Source organism: Bos taurus, chromosome 7, assembly GCF_002263795.3.
Source record: "Bos taurus isolate L1 Dominette 01449 registration number 42190680 breed Hereford chromosome 7, ARS-UCD2.0, whole genome shotgun sequence".
NCBI classification, from domain to species: Eukaryota; Metazoa; Chordata; class Mammalia; order Artiodactyla; family Bovidae; genus Bos; species Bos taurus.
Window position 1 is genome coordinate 10,744,255 of NC_037334.1, and position 23,687 is coordinate 10,767,941.

Here is a 23,687-nt window from a genome sequence, read left to right on the forward strand (position 1 = left end):
TCCATCGAGTCAGTGATGCCATCCAGCCATCTCATCCTCTGTCATCCCCTTCTCCTCTTGCCCCCAATCCCTCCCAGCATCAGAGTCTTTTCCAATGAGTCAACTCTTTGCATGAGGTGGCCAAAGTACTGGAGTTTCAGCTTTAGCATCATTCCTTCCAAAGAAATCCCAGGGCTGATCTCCTTCAGAATGGACTGGTTGGATCTCCTTGCAGTCCAAGGAACTCTCAAGAGTCTTCTCCAACACCACAGTTCAAAAGCATCAATCCTTTGGTGCTCAGCCTTCTTCACAGTCCAACTCTCACATCCATACATGACCACAGGAAAAACCATAGCCTTGACTAGACGAACCTTTGTTGGCAAAGTAATGTCTCTGCTTTTCAGTATGCTATCTAGGTTGGACATAACTTTCCTTCCAAGGAGTAAGCGTCTTTTAATTTCATGGCTGCCGTCACCATCTGTAGAGATGGCCAAAAAGGATATGAATGATGCTCAACATCACTGATTATTAGAGACATGCAAATCAAAACTGTAAAGAAGTATCACCTCACACTGGTCAGGATGGCCATCACCAAAATTCTACAAACAACAAGTGCTGGAGAAGATGTGGGGGAAAGGGACCCCTCCTACATGTTGGTGGGAATGTAAACTGGTACAGCCACTATGGACAACAGTATGGAGATTTGGGGGTGTCAGTGACACTACAGAGCAGCACAGAAGCACTTTATCAGGGGAACGGAGGCCAAGGGAAGAGTGAGGGAATAGGACACCGGTGTTGTCATGTCCAAGAGATGGAGCATGAAGAGCTTTACTTTTAGAACTAGAGGACACCAGTGATTACTGCCTTTCCACATAGATGGGAAAGGGTCATATGAGGACACAATGAGAACAGGGCCAGGTACAAGCCCAGAGAGGGCTTGCTTTCATTAGAAACCAACCCTTCCAGCACTTGATCTTGGACATCCAGCCCCAGAATTGTGAGAAAATAAATTTCAGCTCTTTGAGACACTCATTCTATATTTTGTTGTGGCAGCTCTAGCAGAACTGATAATCATAGTCACATAGAAAACAGTAAAAGTTTAAAAATGCAAACAAACAAAATTATCATAATTCCATCACACAGACTTCCAGAAAATTTGAGGGATATATTTTTCTTATCTTTAAAAACATATCAGGAATATTTTCTTTCACCACCAAATATGAATCTCAACTCTGTTGAGCTTTGTTGAAGAATAAAATCCTTAGTTTTAGACCTGCCAAGGTTTAGGGATGCTTTGGTGGCATGAGGGAAATCTTTGTGGTGATGGAATATTGATGGATCTTGATTGCAGTGACAGTTGCAGGAATCTACATATATGATAAAATGACATGGAATTACACACACACATCATACCAATGTCAGTTTCTTCATTTAAATATTGGACTATCATTATATGAAAATGTAATCTTTGTGGGAAAAAGACTGAAGATTACACAGGACTGCTCGGTAGTGTTTTGCAACTTCCTCTTAATCTATATTTCAAAATAAAATTTAAAAATAAAAAAGTCTGAGTTCTCTGAGCTTGTTCTTGGCTTCTTTTTTTTTTTTTTTCCCAGCATGGCCCCCATACACCAGTCTTCACTTCCACCCCAAGTGAAGAAACCAAAGAAAGCGAGGCCAACTCCTGCCTCCAGGCCAGACGACGCATGTGCTTCTTCAACTTCACTGAAGGAAGAAAAAGAATAGCAAGAAGCAATTGAGCATATTGATGAAGTGCAAAATGAGATAGACTTAATGAACAAGCCAGTGAGGAGATTTTGAAAGTAGCATAGAAATATAACAAACTTCACCAACCATTTTTTCAAAAGTGGTCAGAATTGATGGCAAAAATCCCAAAATTTGGGGTAGCAATATTTGATCACCATCCACAAGTGTCTGCACAGCTTGGGGAGGAAGATGAAGAGGCACTACGTTATTTGACAAGAGTCAAATTGACAGAATTTGAAAACATTAAATCAGGTTCAAGAATAGATTTTTACTTTGATGAAAACCCTTACTTTGAAAACAAAATTCTCTCCAACGAATTTCATCTGAATGAGAGTGGTGACCCATCTTCAAAGTCCACTGAAATCAAATGGAAATCTGAAAAGGATTTGATGAAACAATCAGGTCAAACACAGAATAAAGCCAGCAGGAAGAGACAGCATCAGGAACCAGAAAGCTTCTTCACCTGGTTTACTGATCATTCTGATGCAGGTACAGATGAGTTAGGAGAGGTCATCAAAGATGATATTTGCCAAATCCATTACAGTACTACTTGGTTCCTGACATGGATGATGAGGAAGGGGAAGGAGAAGAAGACAACAATGATGAAGAGGATGAAGGATTGGAAGATACTGATGAAGAAGGGAATGAGAATGAAGGTGAAGAAGATGAGGGGGAGGAAGGAGAGGAAGATGAAGGAGATAGATGACTAATGAAAGGAACGATGGTGGATTCCAACCTTTTTTTATTTTCTCAAGTCCCTGAAAGCAAGTAGCAGTCTTTTTTATTCTCTCCTCTTGTTCTCAGAGCCCTGCTTTTGAAGTCTCTTTTCCCTTTATACCATGGCTTAAAACTTATTTGGGGGGTGAAGGTGGGGGGGGGGGAATACCTTGAGAAGAATTCAGTGATGCTAGAAGAATACTAGATTCTTCAGTAAGGAATCTCTACCCATTTCTGTTCCAAATTCATTTTTATCCCTTCCTGTCTCAACAAAAATTTTATGGAAATCAACACCACCATGCTCTGTAGGGAAAAAAGAAAAACCTCCTGCTCCCTTAGCTCTGCTGGAAACTGAAGGGTTCTAGGCCCCTGTGTAGTAGTGCATGAATTCTAGCTTTTTTCCTCTCTTCTCTGTATATTGGGCTCAGAGAGTACACTGTGTCTCTATATGAATATGGACAGTTAGCATTTACCAACATGTATCTGTCTACTTTCTCTTGTTTAAAAAAAAGAAAAAATACTTTAAAAACGGGGTTTATAGAAGGTTAGAAAGGGTGGGTTTCAGATGTTTGGGTGGGTTAAGTGGGCATTTTGACAACATGGCTTCTCCTTTGGCATGTTTAATTGTGATGTTTAATGCAAATCCTTGCAGTTTAAGGTGACATTTTAAAATAAAATTCTCTCCTAATGATGACTTGAGCCCTGCCGCTTGCTGGGAGAATCAGCAGAACCTGTAGGATCTTATTTGCTATCAAAGTTCTCTATTGTAATTTTGCCCCTGTTTATTCTTAAACTTTTCTTTTTGTTTCACTGGAAAGGAAAGATAATGCTCAGTTTTAAACGTTAAACGTGTACAAGTTGCTTGGTTACAATAAAACTAAATGTGTACACAAAAATATTTTTTAATCTGTTAATATATAGCAAATAAATAATTATATTCACTCTGAACCAAGGTCCTCATACATGCAAAAAGACCAGTAAAATGAGTCTTCATGTTTGATATAGGAGGTCTTCATATATCAAAACAATATAAAAACCACTTTTGAAGAGTCTTGAGCTACAAATACCAGTAATGCTATGCAAATGCTTAGAAATTTCAGAGAAGTAATCATCAGGCAAAACAGGAGGAAGAAACATCCAGACCAGTGATTTCCTGTTAAGTAATGAAAAGCAGGATACGTGTGCACTAAGTCGCTTCAGTCATGTCCGACTCTATGTGACCCTATGGGCCATAGCCTGCCAGGCTCCTCTGTCCACAAGATTCTCCAGGCAAGAATACTGGAGTGGATCACCATGCCCTCGTCCAGGGGATCTTCCCAACACAGCTATCAAACCCATGTCTCTTCAGTCTCCTGCTTTGGCAGGTAGATTCTTTACCACAAGCGCCACCTGGATGAGCCCCATGAAAAGCAGAAGTCATACTGAAAGCCAAAAGTCCCTCCCCCACACACAGAGAAAGATAAGACATCTTCTGTGGCTGGGCTTTCTGCTCTCTGCACCATGAGAAACAAGTATCTAAGTTTGCTTCCAGGTAAGTAGAATTATAACGATGGAGTTAGACAACTAAAGCTGTCCGAGACTCTTTATCCAGTTTGAGAATTTCCTCTGTTCTTTACTTTTAAAAGTTTTTTTCTGGTTTTCCCACTATCTTTACAAAGGAAAGCAGGGAAGGAAATTTAAGAAGGGTATTAACTCAATTATGTTAAGTTCTCAAAGGAGAAGGTTGGTGAAACTTTTAATTAGTTACTTAATTTATATTTTTGGTTGTGCTGGGTCCTTGCTGTTGTATGTGGGCTTTCTCTGTTTGCTGTGCATGGAGGCTCCTCTTGGTTGCAGTGCAAGGGCTTCTCATTTTTTTGGCAACTCCATCTTTTATTTTTTTAATATAAGTGTATTTATATTAATTGGAGGCTAATTAATTTACAATATTATAGTGGTATTGCCATACATTGACATGAATCCGCCATGGCTGTACATGTGTTCCACATCCTGAACACGCCTCCCACCTCCCTCCCCATCCCATCCCTCTGGGTCATCCCAGTACACCAGCCCCGAGCACCTTGTCTCATGCATTGAACCTGGACTGGCGATCCATTTCACATATGATAATATACATGTTTCGATGCCATTCTCGCAAATGATCCCACCCTCAACCTCTCCCACAGAGTCCAAAAGACTGCTCTATACATCTGTGCCTCTTCTTCTGTCACGCATACCGGGTTATCGTTACCACCTTTCTAAATTCCATTTATATGCGTTAGTATACTGTATTGGTGTTTTTCTTTCTGGCTTACTTCACTCTGTATAATAGGCTCCAGTTTCATCCACCTCATTAGAACCGATTCAAATGTATTCTTTTTAATGGCTGAGTAATATTCCATTGTGTATATGTACCACAGTTTTCTTATCCATTCATCTGCTGATGAACATCTAGGTTGCTTCCTTATCCTGGCTATTATAAACAGTGCTGTGATGAACATTGTGGTACATGTGCCTCTTTCAATTCTGGTTTCCTTGGTGTGTGTGCCCAGCAGTGGGATTGCTGGGCCATATGGCAGTTCTATTTCTAGTTTTTTAAGGAATCTCCACTGTTCTCCATACTAGCTGTACTAGTCTGGATTCCCACCAACAGTGTAAGAGGGTTCCCTTTTCTCCACTCCCTCTCCAGCATTTATTGCTCATAGACTTTTGGATAGCAGCCATTCTGACTGGCATGAAATGGTACCTCATTGTGGTTTTGATTTGCATTTCGCTGATAATGAGTGATGTTGAGCATCTTCTCATGTGTTTGTTAGTCATCTGTATGTCTTCTTTGGAGAGATGTCTGTTTAGTTCTTTGGCCCATTTTTTGATTGGGTCATTTATTTTTCTGGAATTGAGCTGCAGGAGTTGCTTGTATATTTTTGAGATTAATTCTTTGTCATGCAGAAGCTTTTAAATTTAATTAGGTCCCATTTGTTTATTTTTGCTTTTATTTCCAATATTCTGGTAGGTGGGTCATAGAGGATCCTGCTGTGATTTATGTCAGAGAGTGTTTTGCCTATGTTCTCCTCTAGGAGTTGTATATTTTCTGGTCTTACATTCATATCTTTAATCCATTTTGAGTTTATTTCTGTGTATGGTGTTAGAAAATGCTCTAGTTTCATTATTTTACAAATGGTTGACCAGTTTTCCCAGCACCACTTGTTAAAGAGATTGTCTTTTCTCCATTGTATATTCTTGCCTCCTTTGTCAAAGATAAGGTGTCCATAGGTGTGTGGACTTATCTCTGGGCTTTCTATTTTGTTCCATTGATCTATATTTCTGTCTTTGTGCCAGTACATACTTTCTTGATGACTGTGGCTTTGAAGTCAGGCAAGTTGATTCCTCCAGTTCCATTCTTCTTTCTCAAGATCGCTTTGGCTATTCGAGGTTTTTTGTATTTCCATACAAATTGTGAAATTATTTGTTCTAGTTCTCTGAAAAATACTGTTGGTAGCTTGATAGGGATTGCATAGAATCTACAGATTGCTTTGGGTAATATACTCATTTTCACTATATTGATTCTTCCAATCCATGAACATGGTCTATTTCTCCATCTACATATGTCCTATTTAATTTCTTTCACCAGTGTTTTATAGTTTTATATATATATATATCTTTTATTTCTTTAGATAGATATATTCCTAAGTATTTAATTCTTTTCATTGCAATGGTGAATGGAATTGTTTCCTTAATTTCTCTTTCTGTTTTCTCATTGTTAGTGTATAGGAATGCAAGGGATTTCTGTGTGTTAGCTTTATATCCTGCAACCTTACTATATTCATTGATTAGCTCTAGTAATTTTCTGGTGGAGTCTTTAGGGTTCTATGTAGAGGATCATGTCATCTGAAAACAGTGAGAGTTTTACTTCTTCTTTTCCAATTTGGATTCCTTCTATTTCTTTTTCTGCTCTGATTGCTGTGACCAAAACTTCCAAAACTATGTTGAATAGTAGTCGTGAGAGTGGGCACCCTTGTTGTTTTCCTGACTTTAGAGGAAATTATTTCAATTTTTCACCATTGAGGATAATGTTTGGTGTGGGTTTGTCATATATAGCTTTTATTATGTTGAGGTATGTTCTTTCTATTCCTGCTTTCTGGAGAGTTTTTATCATAAATGGATGTTAATGAATTTTGTCAAAGGCTTTCTTTGCATCTATTGAGATAATCATATGGTTTTTATCTTACAATTAGTTAATGTGGTGTATTACATTCATTGATTTGCGGATATTAAACAATCTTTGTATCCCTGGGATAAAGCCCACTTGGTCATGATGTATGATCTTTTTCATATGTTGTTGAATTCTGATTGCTAGAATTTTGTTAAGGATTTTTGCATCTATGTTCATCAGTGATATTGGCCTGTAGTTTTCTTTTTTGTGGCATCTTTGTCAAGTTTTGGTATTAGGGTGATGGTGGCCTCATAGAATGAGTTTGGAAGGGTACATTCCCCTGCAATTTTCTGGAAGAGTTTGAGTAGGATAGGTGTTCAGTTCAATTCACTTCAGTCGTTCAGTCCTGTCCGACTCTGTGATCCCATGAATCGCAGCATGACAGGCCTCCCTGTCCATCACCAACTCCCGGAGTTCACTCAAACTCATGTACATCAAGTCGGTAATGCCATCCAGCTATCTCATCCTCTGTCGTCCCCTTCTCTTCTTGCCCCTGATCCCTCCCAGCATCAGTCTTTTCCAATGAGATAGTTCTTTGTATGAGGTGGCCAAAGTATTAGAGTTTCAGCTTTAGCATCAGTCCTTCCAATGAACACCCAGGACTGAACTCCTTTAGAATGGACTGGTTGGATCTCCTTGCAGTCCAAGGGACTCTCAAGAGTCTTCTCCAGCACCACAGTTCAAAAGCATTAATTCTTCGGCACTCAGCTTTCTTCACAGTCCAATTCTCACTTCCACACATGACCACTGGAAAAACCATAACCTTGACTACATGGACCTTTGTTGGCAAAGTAATGTCTCTGCACTTTAATATGCTATCTAGGTTGGTCATGACTTTCCTTCCAAGGAGTAAGTGTCTTTTAATTTCATGGCTGCAATCACCATCTGGAGTGATTTTGGAGCCCCAAAATTAAAGTCTGACACTGTTTCCTCTGTTTCCCCATCTATTTGCCATGAAGTGATGGGACCAGATGCCATGATCTTAGTTTTCTGAATGTTGAGCTTTAAGCCAACTTTTTCACTCTCCTCTTTCACTTTCATCAAGAGGCTTTTTAGTTCCTCTTCACTTTAGCCCTTCTCTAAATTTTTGGTAGAATTCAGCTGTGAAGCCGTCTTTTCCTGGGCTTTTGTTTGCCGGAAGATTTCTGATTACAGTTTCAATTTCCGTGCTTGTGGTGTGTCTGTTAAGATTTTTCTATTTCTTCCTGTTTCAGTTTTGGAAAGTTGTGCTTTTCTAAGAATTTGTCCATTTCTTCCAAGTTTTCCATTTTATTGGCATATAGTTGCTGATAGTATTCTTTTATGATCCTTTGTATTTCTGTGTTGTCTGTTATGATCTCTCCATTTTCATTTCTAATTATGTTGATTTCATTCTTCTCCCTTTGTTTCTTGATGAGTCTGTCTAATGGTTTGTCAATTGTACTTAGCCTCTCAAAGAACCAGCTTCAGATCAGATCAGATCAGATCAGTCACTCAGTCGTGTTTGACTCTTTGCAACCCCATGAATCCCAGCACGCCAGGCCTCCCTGTCCATCACCAACTCCTGGAGTTCACTCAGACTCACGTCCATCGAGTCAGTGATGCCATCCAGCCATCTCATCCTCTGTCGTCCCCTTCTCCTCCTGCCCCCAATCCCTCCCAGCATCAGAGACTTTTCCAATGAGTCAACTCTTCACATGAGGTGGCCTGCCAGGGTCCAGCCCTGGCTGATCCAGGGTATTTGAAGGAGAGATGGCGTAGGCGAGGATCAGGAAATAATTGCTTAATTAAACGTTAATTAAGGATATAAAGAGTAATAGAATAAGGATAGCTCAGTAGGAAAATTCAGTGGAGAAAAGAGGCTGAGTAGCTTGGTTTATGCGGGAGACCAATAAAACTTCAAGACAAGAAGTTTGCACCACTTACGTAGGCCACAGGCGTCCTTCCGTTCTCCCAAAGGAGAGGAGACACTGAGGCCTCCCCAGTCGGATCTTAGAAGCCCAGGCATAATTAGCAAGCATGGCGGGTTCCGCACTCCAGATGGAGACTCAGCCAGAATTTGGGAGAGAGAGCGACATGGGGAGACCAGTATTTCGAGAAACTGATCCCAATTCTTTATTTTCCATGATCTACTTTTATACATTGAGATGTTATGCAAAAGTCACGGGGGGTCAGCAGTCCTGACTTTTATCAAAGTCAGGTGTTTCATACAAATGTATAGAGAGGTCTTAGGGGTGTTACATCATCTTCTGGCCAGGGGGCCTGCTGACAATTTACGACCCTCTCCTTGTGACAGCTGTCAGTCAACCAGGACACTTATTTCTCCAGGGGTGATTATTCTTAAAACAGACACCACCCAAATAAAGTTACATTCCTATAGGGTGAGGGTGTAGTGGGTTTTAGTTAAGGAAAGAATTTACTTAGCCTAAGGTCTAACGTGGTTAATATCAAAGGTTAATACTTATTTCTTCTATATATTCATTAATGTGTGTAAGGGCAGGGGATATGGAGACTTAGCAACAAACATTGGCTCAACAAATGAAAAACCCTTCACCAATACAATTTCTAATCAGCCCATTATACTTATACTAATAGTTTTCTAACTTTTCTAAGGAACCTGTTTTTAGAAGGTTTAAAGCATCTCGTGCCTCTCACGGTTGGGAGGCTGTGAGCAATCACATGTGGCCGGACAAGCCTGTCAGGCAGGCTAGAGAACTTTGAGAGGAGTTTGTAGGTTGAAACACTCTTGTCACACCCAGGAGTTTTTATTAACTGGAGCTCTAAGTTAACTCCTTCTCCAAAAGAGGTGGTGGGGGACAGCCCCCCGTAAAGTCAGAGGTGTAGGTAGGAGCACAAAGTAGTAAAGCAGTAAGGCTCTGGTTATGGGGGTAGATGCTCGAGGATTTCCAGGGGGACTCCTGAGGCTCGATCCCACCTTTGCGTAGGTCGAGCCTCCTTCCTCATGACCTTTGCCACGGGCGGAGTACCTCACTCTGGCCCCCAACAGTGGCCAAAGTACTTCAGTTTCAGCTTTAGCATCATTCCTTCCAAAGAAATCCCAGGGCTGATCTCCTTCAGAATGGACTGGTTGGATCTCCTTGAAGTCCAAGGGACTCTCAAGAGTCTTCTCCAACACCACAGTTCAAAAGCATCAATTCTTCGGCGCTCAGCCTTCTTCATTGTCCAACTCTCACATCCATACATGACCACAGGAAAAACCATAGCCTTGACTAGACGAACCTTTGTTGGCAAAGTAATGTCTCTGCTTTTGAATATGCCATCTAGGTTGGTCATAACTTTCCTTCCAAGGAGTAAGCGTCTTTTAATTTCATGGCTGCAGTCACTATCTGTAGTGATTTTGGAGCCCAGAAAAATAAAGTCTGATCAGCCTGGCTTTGTTGATTTTTGCTGTGGTCTCCTATGTTTCTTTTGCATTTATTTCTGCCTTAGTTTTTAAGATTTCTTTCTCCTACTAACCCTGGGGTTCTTCATTTCTTCCTTTTCTAGTTGCTTTAGGTGTAGAGTTAGGTTATTTGTTTGACTTTTTTCTTATATATTGAGATAAGCTTGTATTGCTATGAACCTTCCCCTTAGCACTGCTTTTACAGTGTCCCATAGGTTTTGGGTTGTTGTGTTTTCATTTTCATTCATTTTTATGTATCTTTTGATTTCTCTTTTATTTCTTCTGTGATTTGTTGGTTATTCAGCAGCATGTTGTTCAGCCTCCATATGTTGGAATTTTTAATAGCTTTTCCCCTGTAATTGACATTTAATCTTACTACACTGTGTTCAGAAAAGATGCTTGGAATGATTGAATTTTTTTAATTTACCAAGACTAGATTTATGGCCCAGGATGTCATCAATCCTGGAGAAGGTTCCATGTGCACTTGAGAAAAAGGTGAAATTCGTTGTCTTGGGGTAAAATGTCCTATAGATATCAATTATGTCTAACTGTCTATTGTATCATTTAAAGTTTGTGTTTCCTTGTTAGTTTTCTGTTTAGTTGATCTATCCATAGGTGTGAGTGGTGTATTAAAGTCTCCCACTATTATTGTGTTATTGTTAATTTCCCCCTTTTTACTTGTTAGCATTTCCCTTACATAATGTGATGCTCCTATGTTGGGTGCATATATATTTATAATTGTTGTATATTCTTCTTGGATTGATCCTTTGATCATTATGTAGTATCCTTCTCTGTCTCTTTTCACAGCCTTTATTTCAAAGACTATTTTATCTGATATGAGTATTGCTGCTCCTGCTTTTTTTTTTTTTTTTTTTGGTCTCCAGTTGCATGAAACATCTTTTTTCAGCCCTTCACTTTCAGTCTGTATGTTTCCCTTGTTTTGAGGTGGGTCTCTTGTAGACAGCATATATAGGGGTCTTGTTTTTGTGTCCATTCAGCCAGTCTTTGTCTTTTGGTTGGGGCATTCAACCCATTTACATTTAAGGTAATTATTGATAAATATGATCCAGTTGCCATTTACTTTGTTGTTTTGGGTTCGAGTTTATCCACTTTTCTGTGTTTTCTGTCTAGAGAAGATCCTTTAACATTTGTTGGAGAGCTGGTTTGGTGGTGCTGAATTCTCTCAGCTTCTGCTTGTCTGTAAAGCTTTTGATTTCTCCTTCATATTTGAATGAGATCCTTGCTGGGTACAGTAATCTGGGTTGTAGGTTTTTCTCTTTCGTCACTTTAAGTATGTCCTGCCATTCCCTTCTGGCCTGAAGAGTTTCTATTGAAAGATCAGCTGTTATCCTTATGGGAATCCCCTTGTGTGTTATTTGGTGTTTTTCCCTTGCTGCTTTTAATATTTGTTCTTTGTGTTTGATATTTGTTAATTTGATTAATATGTGTCTTGGGGTGTTTCGCCTTGAGTTTATCCTGTTTGGGACTCTCTGGGTTTTTTGGATTTAGGTAATTATTTCCTTCCCCATTTTAAGGAAGTTTTCAACTATTATCTCCTCAAGTATTTTCTCATGGTCTTTCTTTTCATCTTCTTTTTCTGGGACTCCTATGATTCGAATGTTGGGGCATTTAACATTGTCCCCGAGGTCTCTGAGATTGTCCTCATTTCTTTTAATTCTTTTTTCTTTTTTCCTCTCTGATTCATTTATTTCCACCATTCTATCTTCTACCTCACTTATCCTATCTTCCTCCTCTGTTATTCTACTTTTGGTTCCCTCCAGAGTGTTTTTGGTCTCATTATTGCATTATTCATTATATAATGACTCTTTTTTATTTCTTCTAGGCCCTTGTTAAGCATTTCTTGCACGTTTTCAATCCTTGTCTCCAGGTTATTTATCCATAACTCCATTTTATTTTCAAGATTTTGAATCATTTTTACTATCATCATTCAGACTTCTTTATCAGGTAGATATCCTATCTCTTCCTCTTTTGTTTGGTTTGGTGGGCATTTATCCTGTTCCTTTACTTGCTGAGTATTTCTCTGCCTTTGCATCTTGTTTATATTGCTCTGTTTCGGGTAGCCTTTCCATATTCTGGCAGTTTGTGGTTCCTCTTTATTGTGGAGGTTTCTTGCTTCGGGTGGGGCTGGAAGGGTGGCTTGTCAAGGTTTCTAGGTTAGGAAATCTTATGTCGGTGTTCTGGTGGATGGAGCTGGATCTCTTCTCTCTGGAGTGCAATGAAGTGCCCAGTAATGAGTTTTGAGATATCTATGGGTTTGCTGTGACTTTGGGCAGCCTGTATATTGAAGCTCAGGGCTATGTCCCTGTGTTGCTGGAGAGTTTGCATGGTATGTCTTGCTCTGGAACTGGTTGGCTCTTGGGTGGTGCTTGGTTTCAGTGTAGGTATGGAGGCTTTTGATGAGCTCTTATTGATTAATGTTCCCTGGAGTCAGGAGTTCTCTGGTGTTCTCAGGTTTTGGACTTAAGCCTCCTGCCTCTGGTTTTCAGTCTTATTCTTACAGTAGCCTCAAGACTTCTCCATCTCTATAGCACCAATGATAAAACATCTTGGTTAATGATGAAAAGTTTCTCCACAGTGAGGGACACCCAGAGAGGTTCACAGTGTTACCTGGAGAAGAGAAGAGGGAGGAGGGAGATAAAGGGGACCAGGAGAAGAAGATGGGGGACCAAAAGCAGAGAGAGCAATCTAGCTAGTAATCATTTCCCTATGTGCTCTCCACAGTCTGGACTGCTTAGAGATGTTCATGGAGTTACACAGAGAAGAGACGAGGGAGAAAAGAGACAGAGGTGGCCAGGAGGATAAAAGGGAGAATCAAAAGGAGAGAGACAGATCCAGCCAGTAATCAGTTCCCTAAGTGTTCTCCACAGCCTGGAACACACAAAGAGATTCACAGAGTTGGGTAGAGAAGAGAAGTGGGAGGGAGGAGATAGAGGCAACGTAGTGGAGAAAAAGGAGAGTCCAAAGGGGGAGAGATCAGTCAAGCTAGTAATCTTGCTCCCAAGTAAAACTGGGTACTGAAGATTGGGTTCTTAAAGGTACAAAATTGATAACAAATATCAAAAAGCAAAGATTAAAAATCTAGGGTAGAGGCTAGACTCTCAAAAATACAATATTAAAAAAACAGAACAAAGTCACAAAAATAATAAAATATATATGTGAAGTTTGCTTAAAAATAGGGTCTTTTTTTTTTCAAGGTAATAGTAGGTTAAAAAATGAAAATTAAAGGAGGAATACTTAAAATTTTTTTTAATTTTTTAATTTAAAAAATGATAATAATAAAAATGTATCTAGGAATTTCTCTGGAGCTGTTGCGGACAGTGTGGGGTCAATTCATTTTCAGATAGTTCCTTGATCCAGCTTATACTTCTCAAGATCTATAGGCCCCTTCCTATGTAGTCAGTGCTAACTACAGGGTTTTAATCTTTTGCACCTGTCACTTCCAAAGTGGTTCCCTCTGTTTATTTTAGCTTCTTCTGTTTGCTGGTCTCTACAGTGTGTAATTTCTGCCCTGACACAAGAGGGCGATGGTGGTCACTTTTTTAGGCTCACTTGTTCAGTCGTGCTGTGGAGAGGGAGGAACACTGCAAACAAATATCACTGGCGTGTGTGTGGAGTGCTCACAGTGTCTCGGCCACACTGGGTTTGCCCCCGCTCACAGCGTGTGTGCTTTCATGGTCTACACTCCTCAGGCTCTAGATTGCTCTGCTGGAACAGTCTGAGGTGGGCCCTGGGTTGCGTGCACTTCCCAGGCTTAAGCCACTCAGGTTCAGGTTCTCAGGTACTCCACAAAGGCACAGACTGGGTTGGGCCTGCATTCTGTGCCCGTCCCAGGTCCAAGCAGCTCAGATGATCAGGTGCTTGGCGAGCACAGTCACCCCCAGGTGGGGGGTGCATCTTATCCCCTCCCCCATCTCAGCCGCTCAGTTTTCTGGGTGCACAATGGGCGCACCTTCTCAGGTGTGCCGTGTGTCTCTTCTGGGGAGCTGATCTCTGGCTATGACCCTCCTGGTGAATGTCAACCATCCAGAATCCCAAGAAGTCTTGGTTAGCAATGAAGCCTGCTTTCAGTTTGGTAGAGGATGCCTCTCTGGAGCCACGATTGCCCCCTTCCAGCTCTGGCTGCTCCCGCCTGCCTGTCTCCCGTGGGGGATGGGCCAGTCCACAGCTGGCTAGCTCTGCTCAGTCCTTTGTTCTGTGAGCAGGCCTGGCAGTGTCTTAGGTTAGAGCTTTTCACTGGATAGTTCTCTCTTTCTCTCACTCTCTCTCTCTCTCTCTCTCTCTCTCTCTCTCTCTCTCTCTATCTCTCTCTCTCTGGCTATCCCCCAGTCTGGGTTGATATCTCATGTTAGTTCCCCCAGATTGTCGTCGGGGCATTCAGGCCAGGTCCTTACCCTAAGCAATGCAGCCCTCGCCTCCCTGCCCAGCCCCCACTTGCTAGCGGTGGATGCTAGCATCTGGGCTGCTTTTCCGCTGGAAGTTGCCGTTAGGCACAGAATCTGTCAGGTTTAAGTAGGTATTTATTTATTTTTCCTTGCACTTATGTTGCCCTATGAGATTCCAAGACTTGCCACAGACCCGCAGGTGAGAGTGTTTCCTCGTGTTTGGAAACTTCTCTCTTTTTTAAGACTCCCTTCCTGGGACAGATCTCCGTCCCTACCTCTTTTGTCTCTCATATCTTTTATATTTTGTCCCATCTCCTTTCAAAGACGATGGGCTGCCTTTCTGGTGCCTGATGACCTCTACCAGCATTCAGAAGTTGTTTTGTGGAATTTGCTCAGGCTTCAAATGTTCTTTCCATGAATTTGTGGGGGAGAAAGTGGTCTCCCTGTCCTATTCCTCCACCATCTTAGGACCACCCCCAACTCCCTCTTTTAAAAAACTTCGTATTACATATTGGCATATAGCTGATTAAGGGATAGGCTAGCTACTCCAATATTCTTGGGCGTCCATTGTGGTTCAGCTGGTAAAGAATCGCAAGCAATGTGGGAGACCTGGGTTTGATCCCTAGGTTGGGAAGATTCCCAGGAAAAGGGAAAGGCTACCCACTCTGCTATTCTGGCCTGAACAATTCCATGGACTGTATAGTCCATGGGGTCCAAAGAGCCGGACAAAACTGAGCGACTTTCACTTTTACTTTTCATAGCCGATTAACAATGTTATGATAGTTTCAGGTGGGCAGCAAAGGGACTCAGCCATACATCTATATGAACCCATTCTCCTCCAAACTCTGGTGGCTTCTCATTGCAGAGCATGGGCTCTATGTGTGTGGCTGTGGCTCACGGGGTTAAGTTGTTCTGCAGCATGTGGGACCATCCGGACCAGGAATTGAATTTGTGTCCCCTGCATTGGCAGGCAGATTCCTGCCCATTGGACTACCAGGAAAGTCCCAAGTTGGTGAAATACATTCCTAGTGAAACTTAACTAAGATTTCTCATTTTACCACCTATATTAGCCCAGGTTCTCAAGAGGAACAGAACCAATAGGATGAATCAATAGAGGTGAGAAAGGATTTTATTTAAGAAACTGATTCATGAAATTGTGGAGGTTGGAAAGCCCAAAAACCTCAAGAACCAGCAGCACACTGGAAACCCAGGATGACCTGATGTTGCATCTCACATTCGAGGGCCTCCAGAAGCTTTTTTTTTTTTTTTTTTTTCTTCAAGGAGATCAATTTTCTTTTTCCTCTTAGGCCTTTAACTGATTGGATGAGGTTCACCTAAATTATGGAGGGTAATGTGCTTTATTCAGAGTCTACTGATGTAAATGTTAACTCAGAAACAGACTCACTGACTTAGAAAATAAGCTTATGATTACAGGGGGGAAGTAGGGGATGAGAGATAGATTGGGAGTTTGGGATTCACATGTACCCACTGCTATATTTAACATAGATAATCAACAAGCACCTATTGCATAGCACAGGGAACTCTACTCAATATTCTGTAATAGCCTAAATGCAAAAATAATTTGTAAAAGAATAGATATACGTATATGTGTAATGAATCACTTTGCTATACACTTGAAACTAACACAACATTGTTAATCAACTGTGATCCACTATAAGATAAAGATGGAAGAAATTATTTTTCCTGCCAAACAATGCTAGTTCATGTAACACCTTCACAGCAATATCCAGACTAGTGTGAGACCAAATATGTGGGTACAGCGGCCCAGCCACATTACTACATAAAATTAACCATAATATCAACTAAACCTTATTAGTCTTCAGTCATCTACAACTGAAATAAAGCTTATGCCATTATGCTATTACTACCATTGCACTCATTTGATCAAACCAGTCAATTCTAAAGAAAATCAACTCTGAATATTCTTTGAAAGGAGTGATGCTGAAGCTGAAGCTCCAATACTTAGGCTACCTGATGCAAAGAGCTGACACACTGGGGGGAAAAAAAAAACGCTGATGCTGGGAAAAATTGAGGGCATGAGGAGAAGGGGGCAATAGAAGAGGAGATGTTTGGATAGCATCATTGACTCAAGGGACATGAGTTTCAGCAAACTCTGGGAGGTAGTGGAGGACAGAGAAGCCTGATGTGCTGCAGTCTATGGGGCCACAAAGAGTTGGACACGGCTTAACAACTGAAGAACAACTCATTTTGCATTGGGGAAATTGTGCTTCAAAGGACAGGTGACATTTCCAAAGACACGTCGCCATCAAGTGAAAGTTTGTATGCAGACTTGGGTCTTCAAATTCATTCTCCACCAGGATCCTCTGTCACATAACAGTGTTGAAATGGCAGTACAGCCTGAAGAGGAATTCTTTTTTATCTTTGCCTCAGAAGAAATATCCTGTAAAGCACACAGCTCTGAAAAGATTTTTCTTAGGGTTCAACTTCTCACTTGGATGGGATCACAGACTGGGTACTCTTTGTAGGTATACTTGATCCCTTTACACCCACAGTGGTTTCATATCACAAAACCTACTGCTGCCAGTGATTCCTTTCAGGCCTGGACTGAAATCAAGCAGAGGAGCTGTGACCTCAGTGCACTATAGAAAGGCCAGGAGCTCATCTGCAGGGAACCATAGCAGCTATGGCTGCTGAACCTAGAGAGGCCACTGTATAACTCCAATCTTGGACTGCAATATCCATGCTTTTCCTATGTGTCCTGAAACATGTAACTTCAACAGGAGAAACCATCCTGGAGAGAAATCCAGAGAGGTTTCAGCCATTGCCAGAGGATCAAGAATCTGAGTATGGGCAAAGGCACCAATCTGAGGACTTTCTTCCTCCTTCAAATATGCCCCCTCATTTGGGAAAGGTTGGAGTTTCTAAGATGTGTCCTTGTTATCAGCTCTCTGTGTATACTCTGTACCTTTACATCTAGCACCTGAGGCTCCATGAGGGCTGTGCCTGTCAGTAACTGATTCCTTGTGGAGTCCCAGGAGATGCAGGGGAAAGGCAGAGTCCTCAGTTCTGTGCAAAGCACAGGAACCTTGGGGAGGCTGCTGGAAAGTGGTGGGCAGTGGAGACACCACCATCTCCCTAGGATGCAGTGGCCACATGGAAAGGGTTGAAATTGAAGCTCCATTTTCCTATCTTTGTCATCTCTGTCTTTCTGCCCCAGGACTCTTGGTGCTGCTGCTGTTCCCAATGGGACCTACAGCCCAGAACAGTAAAGGTGAGTCTGGGGAAAGGTGGAGAATGCATGCCAGGGTCTGGGTTCTCTCACCGACAAGGGAGAAAAGGAGACTTATTTTTCAAGTGAGGTTCAGAAACGGTTCTCTGGGAACAAGAGAAGTTGTTTCTTCTACCCAAATGCCCAGAATGTTCTGAGCTCTTCCCGTTTGGATAGCATTGTCTCTCCCCCTTCCTCCCTCCCTTCCTCCCATTCATGCTTCCTTCCATTCTGCCCATGGACCCCCAGGTGATAGCTTTCTTTCATTCTCTGGAACTTCTGATGATGGTCTCCATCCCCACTTCTGCCCCCCACAGCCTGCGCTCTGCCATGCCCTCCAAACTCCTCATGTGTCAATGGTACTGCCTGCCGCTGTGCTCCAGGATTCATTTCTTTTTCTGGGGAGATCTTCACGGACCCCTTGGAAAGCTGTGATGGTACGAAGATTTGGGGTGGTTGCAGGACATGCAGAGAATGTGGGGTACAGCCCAGTACCCATAGGAGACATGGATATTCGATGGGTGCCTCAGGCTTTGTCCTCAGAACTGTCAAGGACAGAAAAAAAGAAAAACAAAAACATACAAAGGTGGAGAGATGAGACATGAATAACGTGAATAATCCTGGCTTTCTGGGGAGGAGCTAGGTCTTCAGGAGTCTGGAGTCTGAGCCTCAGTTTGTCCTTTCAGGACTGAGGAGGGAGATGCAAAACTTCTACCCACTCCCCACTTCAGCACTGCCCACTGTGTCCCAATCTGGGGTGCCAGTCAGAGGGCTAGGAAGATCAGAGCTGACTGCACAAGCTTCAGGGATGGCTTGTTCCAGCTGCATCCTAAACTCAGCAGTATTGACCAAGAGTCTAAATCGTTCCAGAGAGACATGGATTACATATCAGGCCCAGTGCTTCAGAGTCAGGTAGGGGATGGGGATCTCTGTCTTGAGGGGACACACATCTTTGGGAGGTGACCCTTTGCCCTGTTGTGTTCCAGACATCAATGAGTGTGGACCGCCCTCACCAGTGGACTGTGGAAGTTCAGCAGACTGCCAGAACACGGAAGGGGGCTACTACTGCACATGCAGCCCAGGATATGAGCCTGTTTCTGGGGCAATGATCTTCCGGAATGAGAGTGAGAACACATGTCGAGGTAAGAATGAGGCTGCATTTCCTGCCTCTCATTTTTGACATTTCAGGGCTGAAATGCTGAGTCATTTCTGAAGCATCCAGGGGACAGGACCTTGGTTACAGGTGTAGCACCCAGGTCTGAGTTGGGACAGTTTACAGGTATCTGTCCCACCTGCACAGAGAGGCAGATGGTACAAGCCAAGGAACCAGGTCCCAGCTTTGCCACCTGAGAGCTGCCTGTGTGACACTGGCCAGAACACTTATTCAGAAATCACTGTTAACATGGGAGATGTGATAATATTATTATGATTTTCTATTTTCTTTTTTAAGTACCCCTATCTTGCACAAATAAAAACAAAAGCAACTTTGCCAAGATCACTACGTGACCTTGGACAAGTTACTTCACCTATCTCTGTGCCCCAGCTTACCTAACTATAAAAAATGCGGGCAAGGGGAATTATGGTGTTTACCTCAGAATTGCTGGAAAGGTATATGAGGTCACAAAGCACAAAACACTGATGGCTGTTGGGCTTTTAAATTATGGTCATCATGATCTAACATACCCTTTCCATCATGGGCATCCCTGAGGGCTCTGCCCCAGGTGGGTGCTCAGAAGCAGCTGTCCTGCCCACTGTCTCACCAGGACCAGGAGGAGCATGGCCTCCACACATCACCAGGCTTTGCCCCACTTCCAGGGGGAGCAGCCAGGTAGGGAAAGGGGCAAGGGGCCAGCAGTGGGTCAGACAGGACTCCAGAGAGGGGTCCATGAAGAGGGGTACACCTGAATACTGAGGGTGAGGAGGGGAGGAGAGAGAAGGTGGGAGGTGAGAAGAATGCTGAGCTCAGGGTACAGAGAACTCTGAAGAGGGTTCTTTGACCACCCTGCTACAGGGAGAAGAGCCAGCAACTGTGGGCCCAGTCCCTTCCCTCCTGCACTGCAGACAGAGGGCAGCAGAGCCTCCCTAGTGGGAGGGAAGAGAGGACCTGCATCTGTGTGGAGTCCCTGCTAGCCTATAGCAGCCTTGGTGGGTGGCTGTTGTGCTTGAACTCATGACCTGGTCAGAAGACAGAGCCTTCGGTAAATTAGTAATGGTCCCTCATCTCCAGGCCTACTGTGTGTTTGGGAATGGAGATTGAGTTGACTTTCCTCCCCCAATTTGCCTCATTGGCCAGACACTCTTGTGCAGTAAGCAACCTGCACAACTGCACATGGTGATCATTGATCCCACTCAGTGTGTCTGCACTAAGGGGGCTGCTCACCCATTGTTGTGAGACCCTCCAGAGACAGAGATGTAGAAGACTGATGTGGGAGGGGACCTCAACAGACCTCAAGGTGGATGACAGGGAGAGAACCACCTTCTGGTTTGCATCAAAACCTTCTGCCTGAAGACCTAGATCTGTGACAGGCTCAGCTGAATTGTCTTACTCTCCCCACCTCAGTATTTCAGCCCTCACTGCACCCAAGTACCTGTCCATCCATGTTCAGGACGTGAGGTCTGCTATGAGAAGAAGACCTGGGCTGGGTCCCTGGGCACCTTGTTCAACTTTTCCAGGCATCAGACAGCTGTCCTGTGTGCCTATCTAGTCTCCCAAACCTCTCTGAACCCCAAGACTCAGAACCTCTGCAGAGGGTCTCTTCTGGATGTTCAGAACATCCCACTGTCACATGGCCTCTTATTTTCTTAAAACAAAAGAGAAAGCGACATTCAAGATACTTAGTGTGGTCACAGCACCGTGTGTTCCAGAACACTATCTGTCCTCATTGCCACTGTTAGTGCTCTCTGGGAGAAGACCTGTCCCCAGTGGGGCTTCTGAGACCCCAGATCATGGTGGACTCTGGGGCCCCATCCAGAAATATGAGAGGAGGAAGACTCAAGGAATGCTCCACTGTCCCCAGCCATCACTGACCCTGCCAGCAAACTGTCTGGAGAAGATGCCTCCTGGCACCCTGATGCGACATCTCAACTGCTCAGCTTCCATTTATTTCCCCATCCAAGGCTCCACCTGACCCTCTCCCATAATTTCAGTTCATGGGCCTGAGGTAGCTCTGATGACTTCGGCCTGGGAGGATGTTGTGTCAGGGGTGTGGCAGGGTGACATCAACCCCCAACTCACTGGAAGAATCAAGTAAATGAAGAGGTTTCCATCTGGTCTCAATGATAAGTTGTCACCAGGGACCATTTCCTCTGATCTGACCCTCTACTAAGGAGATCAACCCAGACTGCACAATGACCCAGACCATGTGAGGACAGAAGGTAGAGGCTGAGCCCCACCCAGCAGTGTGCACATGTCCACATCTCTAGTGGGAGGCCAAGTGTCAAGATGGCAGAAACACCTGCCACCCTTCACCCATGAGCACCTTCTCCCTGCTCCAGCCACCCAGCCCTCGCCCATCATGAGCCTTGCTCAGCTGTGGATTCTCATCACTTCCTGCCAGTCTGGGGTATGCCTTCATGGGAATCAGATAAAGGCACCTTCACAGCCCTAAAGCTGACTGGCCAGACATCAAACCCACTGTCCAGCACAGCCTGGTGCCCACTGAGCTTCCCTGGTAGCTCAGAGGTTAAAGCGTCTGCCTGCAAAGCAGGAGACCTGGGTTCGATCCCTGGGTCGGGAAGGTCCCCTGGAGAAGGAAATGGCAACCCACTCCAGTATTCTTGCCTGGAGAATCCCATGGACAGAGGAGCCTGGTGGGCTAGAGTCCATGGGGTCACAGAGAGTCAGACACGACTGAGTGATTTCACTTTCACATTCATTTTCTATGCAACTGCCCACAAGCCTCATCCTTGAGCTGCATGACTCAGGGGTGGGTCTTCGTCCATGTCCACAGAGCTGGAGTCTCAGAGTTAGCATGAATGGAAAAGCACTGTCCTGCCAGGGTCAGCAAGATCCAAGTAGAACTCAGTGGCAGCATTTGCCCTGGGGAAGTCAGGACAAAGTGCATCACTGGGAACCAAGATGGGCCCTGCTCAAGGAACAAAGCTGTACTCGGTTACCAAGAAGACCCACCCAGGCTTTTGTCCAAATCTTTAGCCTTGGACATGGGCAGCTGTGATGCCCCCATCCCAGCTGGGTTATTCCCAGGGAGGCTCACGGAGTCAGAGGTAGCAGATTGGGTAACTGGGCCGCTTATGGCCACTTCTAGACAACAGAACTTCCGGGTCACCATGCTCATCCATAGCATAACTCAATATGAATGAGGAGAGGCCCCCACTCACCAAGTAAGAGAGAGCAGGCCCTTCTGGATGCTTCAATGCTGAGAAATGTGGCTGACATCCAGACCGGAAGGCTGTCCATAGCAGCAGGTATCCATCACCCTCTCCTTCCCCTTGCAGAAGTGGACGAATGTCAGCACAGACCCCGAGTCTGTAAAGGCCTCAGTATCTGCATCAACACCGAGGACAGCTACACCTGCCAGTGCCCACCCGGCTTGGAGTTCACCCCAGAGGACCAGAGGCATTGCACAGGTAGACCCTCGGAAGACAGCGTGAGGCAGGCCTAGAGCTGGGGAAGGAGCTGGGGTGGTTCAGGGACCCCCAAGAATGAGGGAGACGAGACTCAGGTTCCTGTGACACCAAGGGCCTGCTGGGGCCCTGCCCAAGGATCACCTCCTCAAATGGTCCCACCACAGACCAGGGAGACAGCAGAGCCTTCTGGGCCTGGGGTTTCTTTGTAGAGTTCCCTGCCCCCCAAGAACATCCCCAGACCTCACCCCTTCTGCATCTGCTACATTTGAGCAGAGGGAGGTGTCACTTCTGGCTTTCAGAGGGGGAACCTCAGTCCAGGGCTAAAGAGAACGTGAGTAAGAGCCTTGATGGGGAAGTCGAGCTTCCATGACTCAGTTTCTATCTTTGCCTCATTTTCCTTCTTAAAAATAGGGACAATGTCCCAGCTGGAGTCATCTTAAGGGAAGCTGCCATGACAAGCTTTGGCAATGAAGAGGCAGCAGCACTATGAGGAGAACTGTGTCTTCAGCACAGTGACGAGCTGGGAGACCTGGCCTACACAGGACTGGTCCTCTGGGTTCTGTTCTAATAAAGGCAGGGATGCAGCTCTAGATGGCAGTGGTGCCTCCCCCTCACCCACCGCATCACATGTGGGTTGTGATCAGTGCTACAGCCTCCCTGGTTAGAAGCCCACAGAGCCTCCTGCACCAGACATGAAGGGATTCAGCTTGGTCTGGGATTACACATGCATCCACAAAGTTGTCCCTATCCACCCTGCAGGGAGGATCTGAGCTTATGGAACTTTTGCATTAGAAAATGCTATCACACATTTGTAACCCAGCAGGCCAAGTAACTTGCAGACAGAGGGTGTCCTCAGAGCGCAGCGCTAAGAAATCTGAGAAGGGGCTTGAAGAATGGGTGCAGTGAGTGAAGAGGGGTAGCTCTGATCTTCTGGCTTTTTCCTCAGATGTGAATGAATGCATCTCTGGGAGAAACCCATGCCACAGCTCCGCCCACTGCCTCAACTCCGTGGACAGCTTTGAGTGCTGCTGTCACACTGGCAGGAAGCTGATCCAATGGCCCAAACAGCACAGTCTGGTTTAGATTGTTTAAAGGTTTAGAGCTCAGGGGCTACACTCTTGGAGACCCTCACTCAAAACATCTAATCACATACTCATTGGTACCCACAGAAACCAAACAGAAAGATCACTGGGGGTCCCCTGCTGTGTAAGGTGTTACACATTTTGAGGCTAAATGTGAAAGGATCTTGGAAGGGTGGGGGGTCCTAGAGAAGGAGCTGGGGTACCAAGCAGAAGGCTCCCAAGGACCCCAGGCAATAGCTAATTACCAACTGGAAACAGGATATTTCAGTATTTTCACAAATGTACTTGTCTCATCTGCTGTCTGTCAGAACTCTACACACTTCCTATA

General features: G+C 44.0%; 1 protein-coding gene and 1 pseudogene across 4 annotated transcripts in view; both read left to right on the forward strand.

Annotated features, from left to right (window-relative positions):
- Positions 1–1,520: 1,520 nt before the first annotated feature.
- On the forward strand, positions 1,521–2,613 carry LOC780971 (protein SET-like; annotated as a pseudogene).
- Positions 2,614–3,614: 1,001 nt separating this feature from the next.
- Positions 3,615–23,687, forward strand: part of LOC100299045 (adhesion G protein-coupled receptor E2) — a 295,684-nt gene continuing 275,611 nt past the window's right edge. For 2 of the 4 annotated variants that reach the window (XM_059888531.1, XM_059888530.1), the window contains exons 1-4: positions 3,616–3,994; positions 17,640–17,693; positions 18,008–18,127; positions 18,677–18,832. In XM_059888531.1, the coding sequence (XP_059744514.1) occupies positions 3,964–3,994; positions 17,640–17,693; positions 18,008–18,127; positions 18,677–18,832 (361 nt within the window). In that variant the 5' untranslated portion in view covers positions 3,616–3,963. Of the gene's footprint in view, positions 3,995–17,639; positions 17,694–18,007; positions 18,128–18,676; positions 18,833–22,145; positions 22,278–23,687 lie in introns of all 4 variants that reach the window. The other 2 variants (XM_059888533.1, XM_059888532.1) reach the window with 2 other exon arrangements.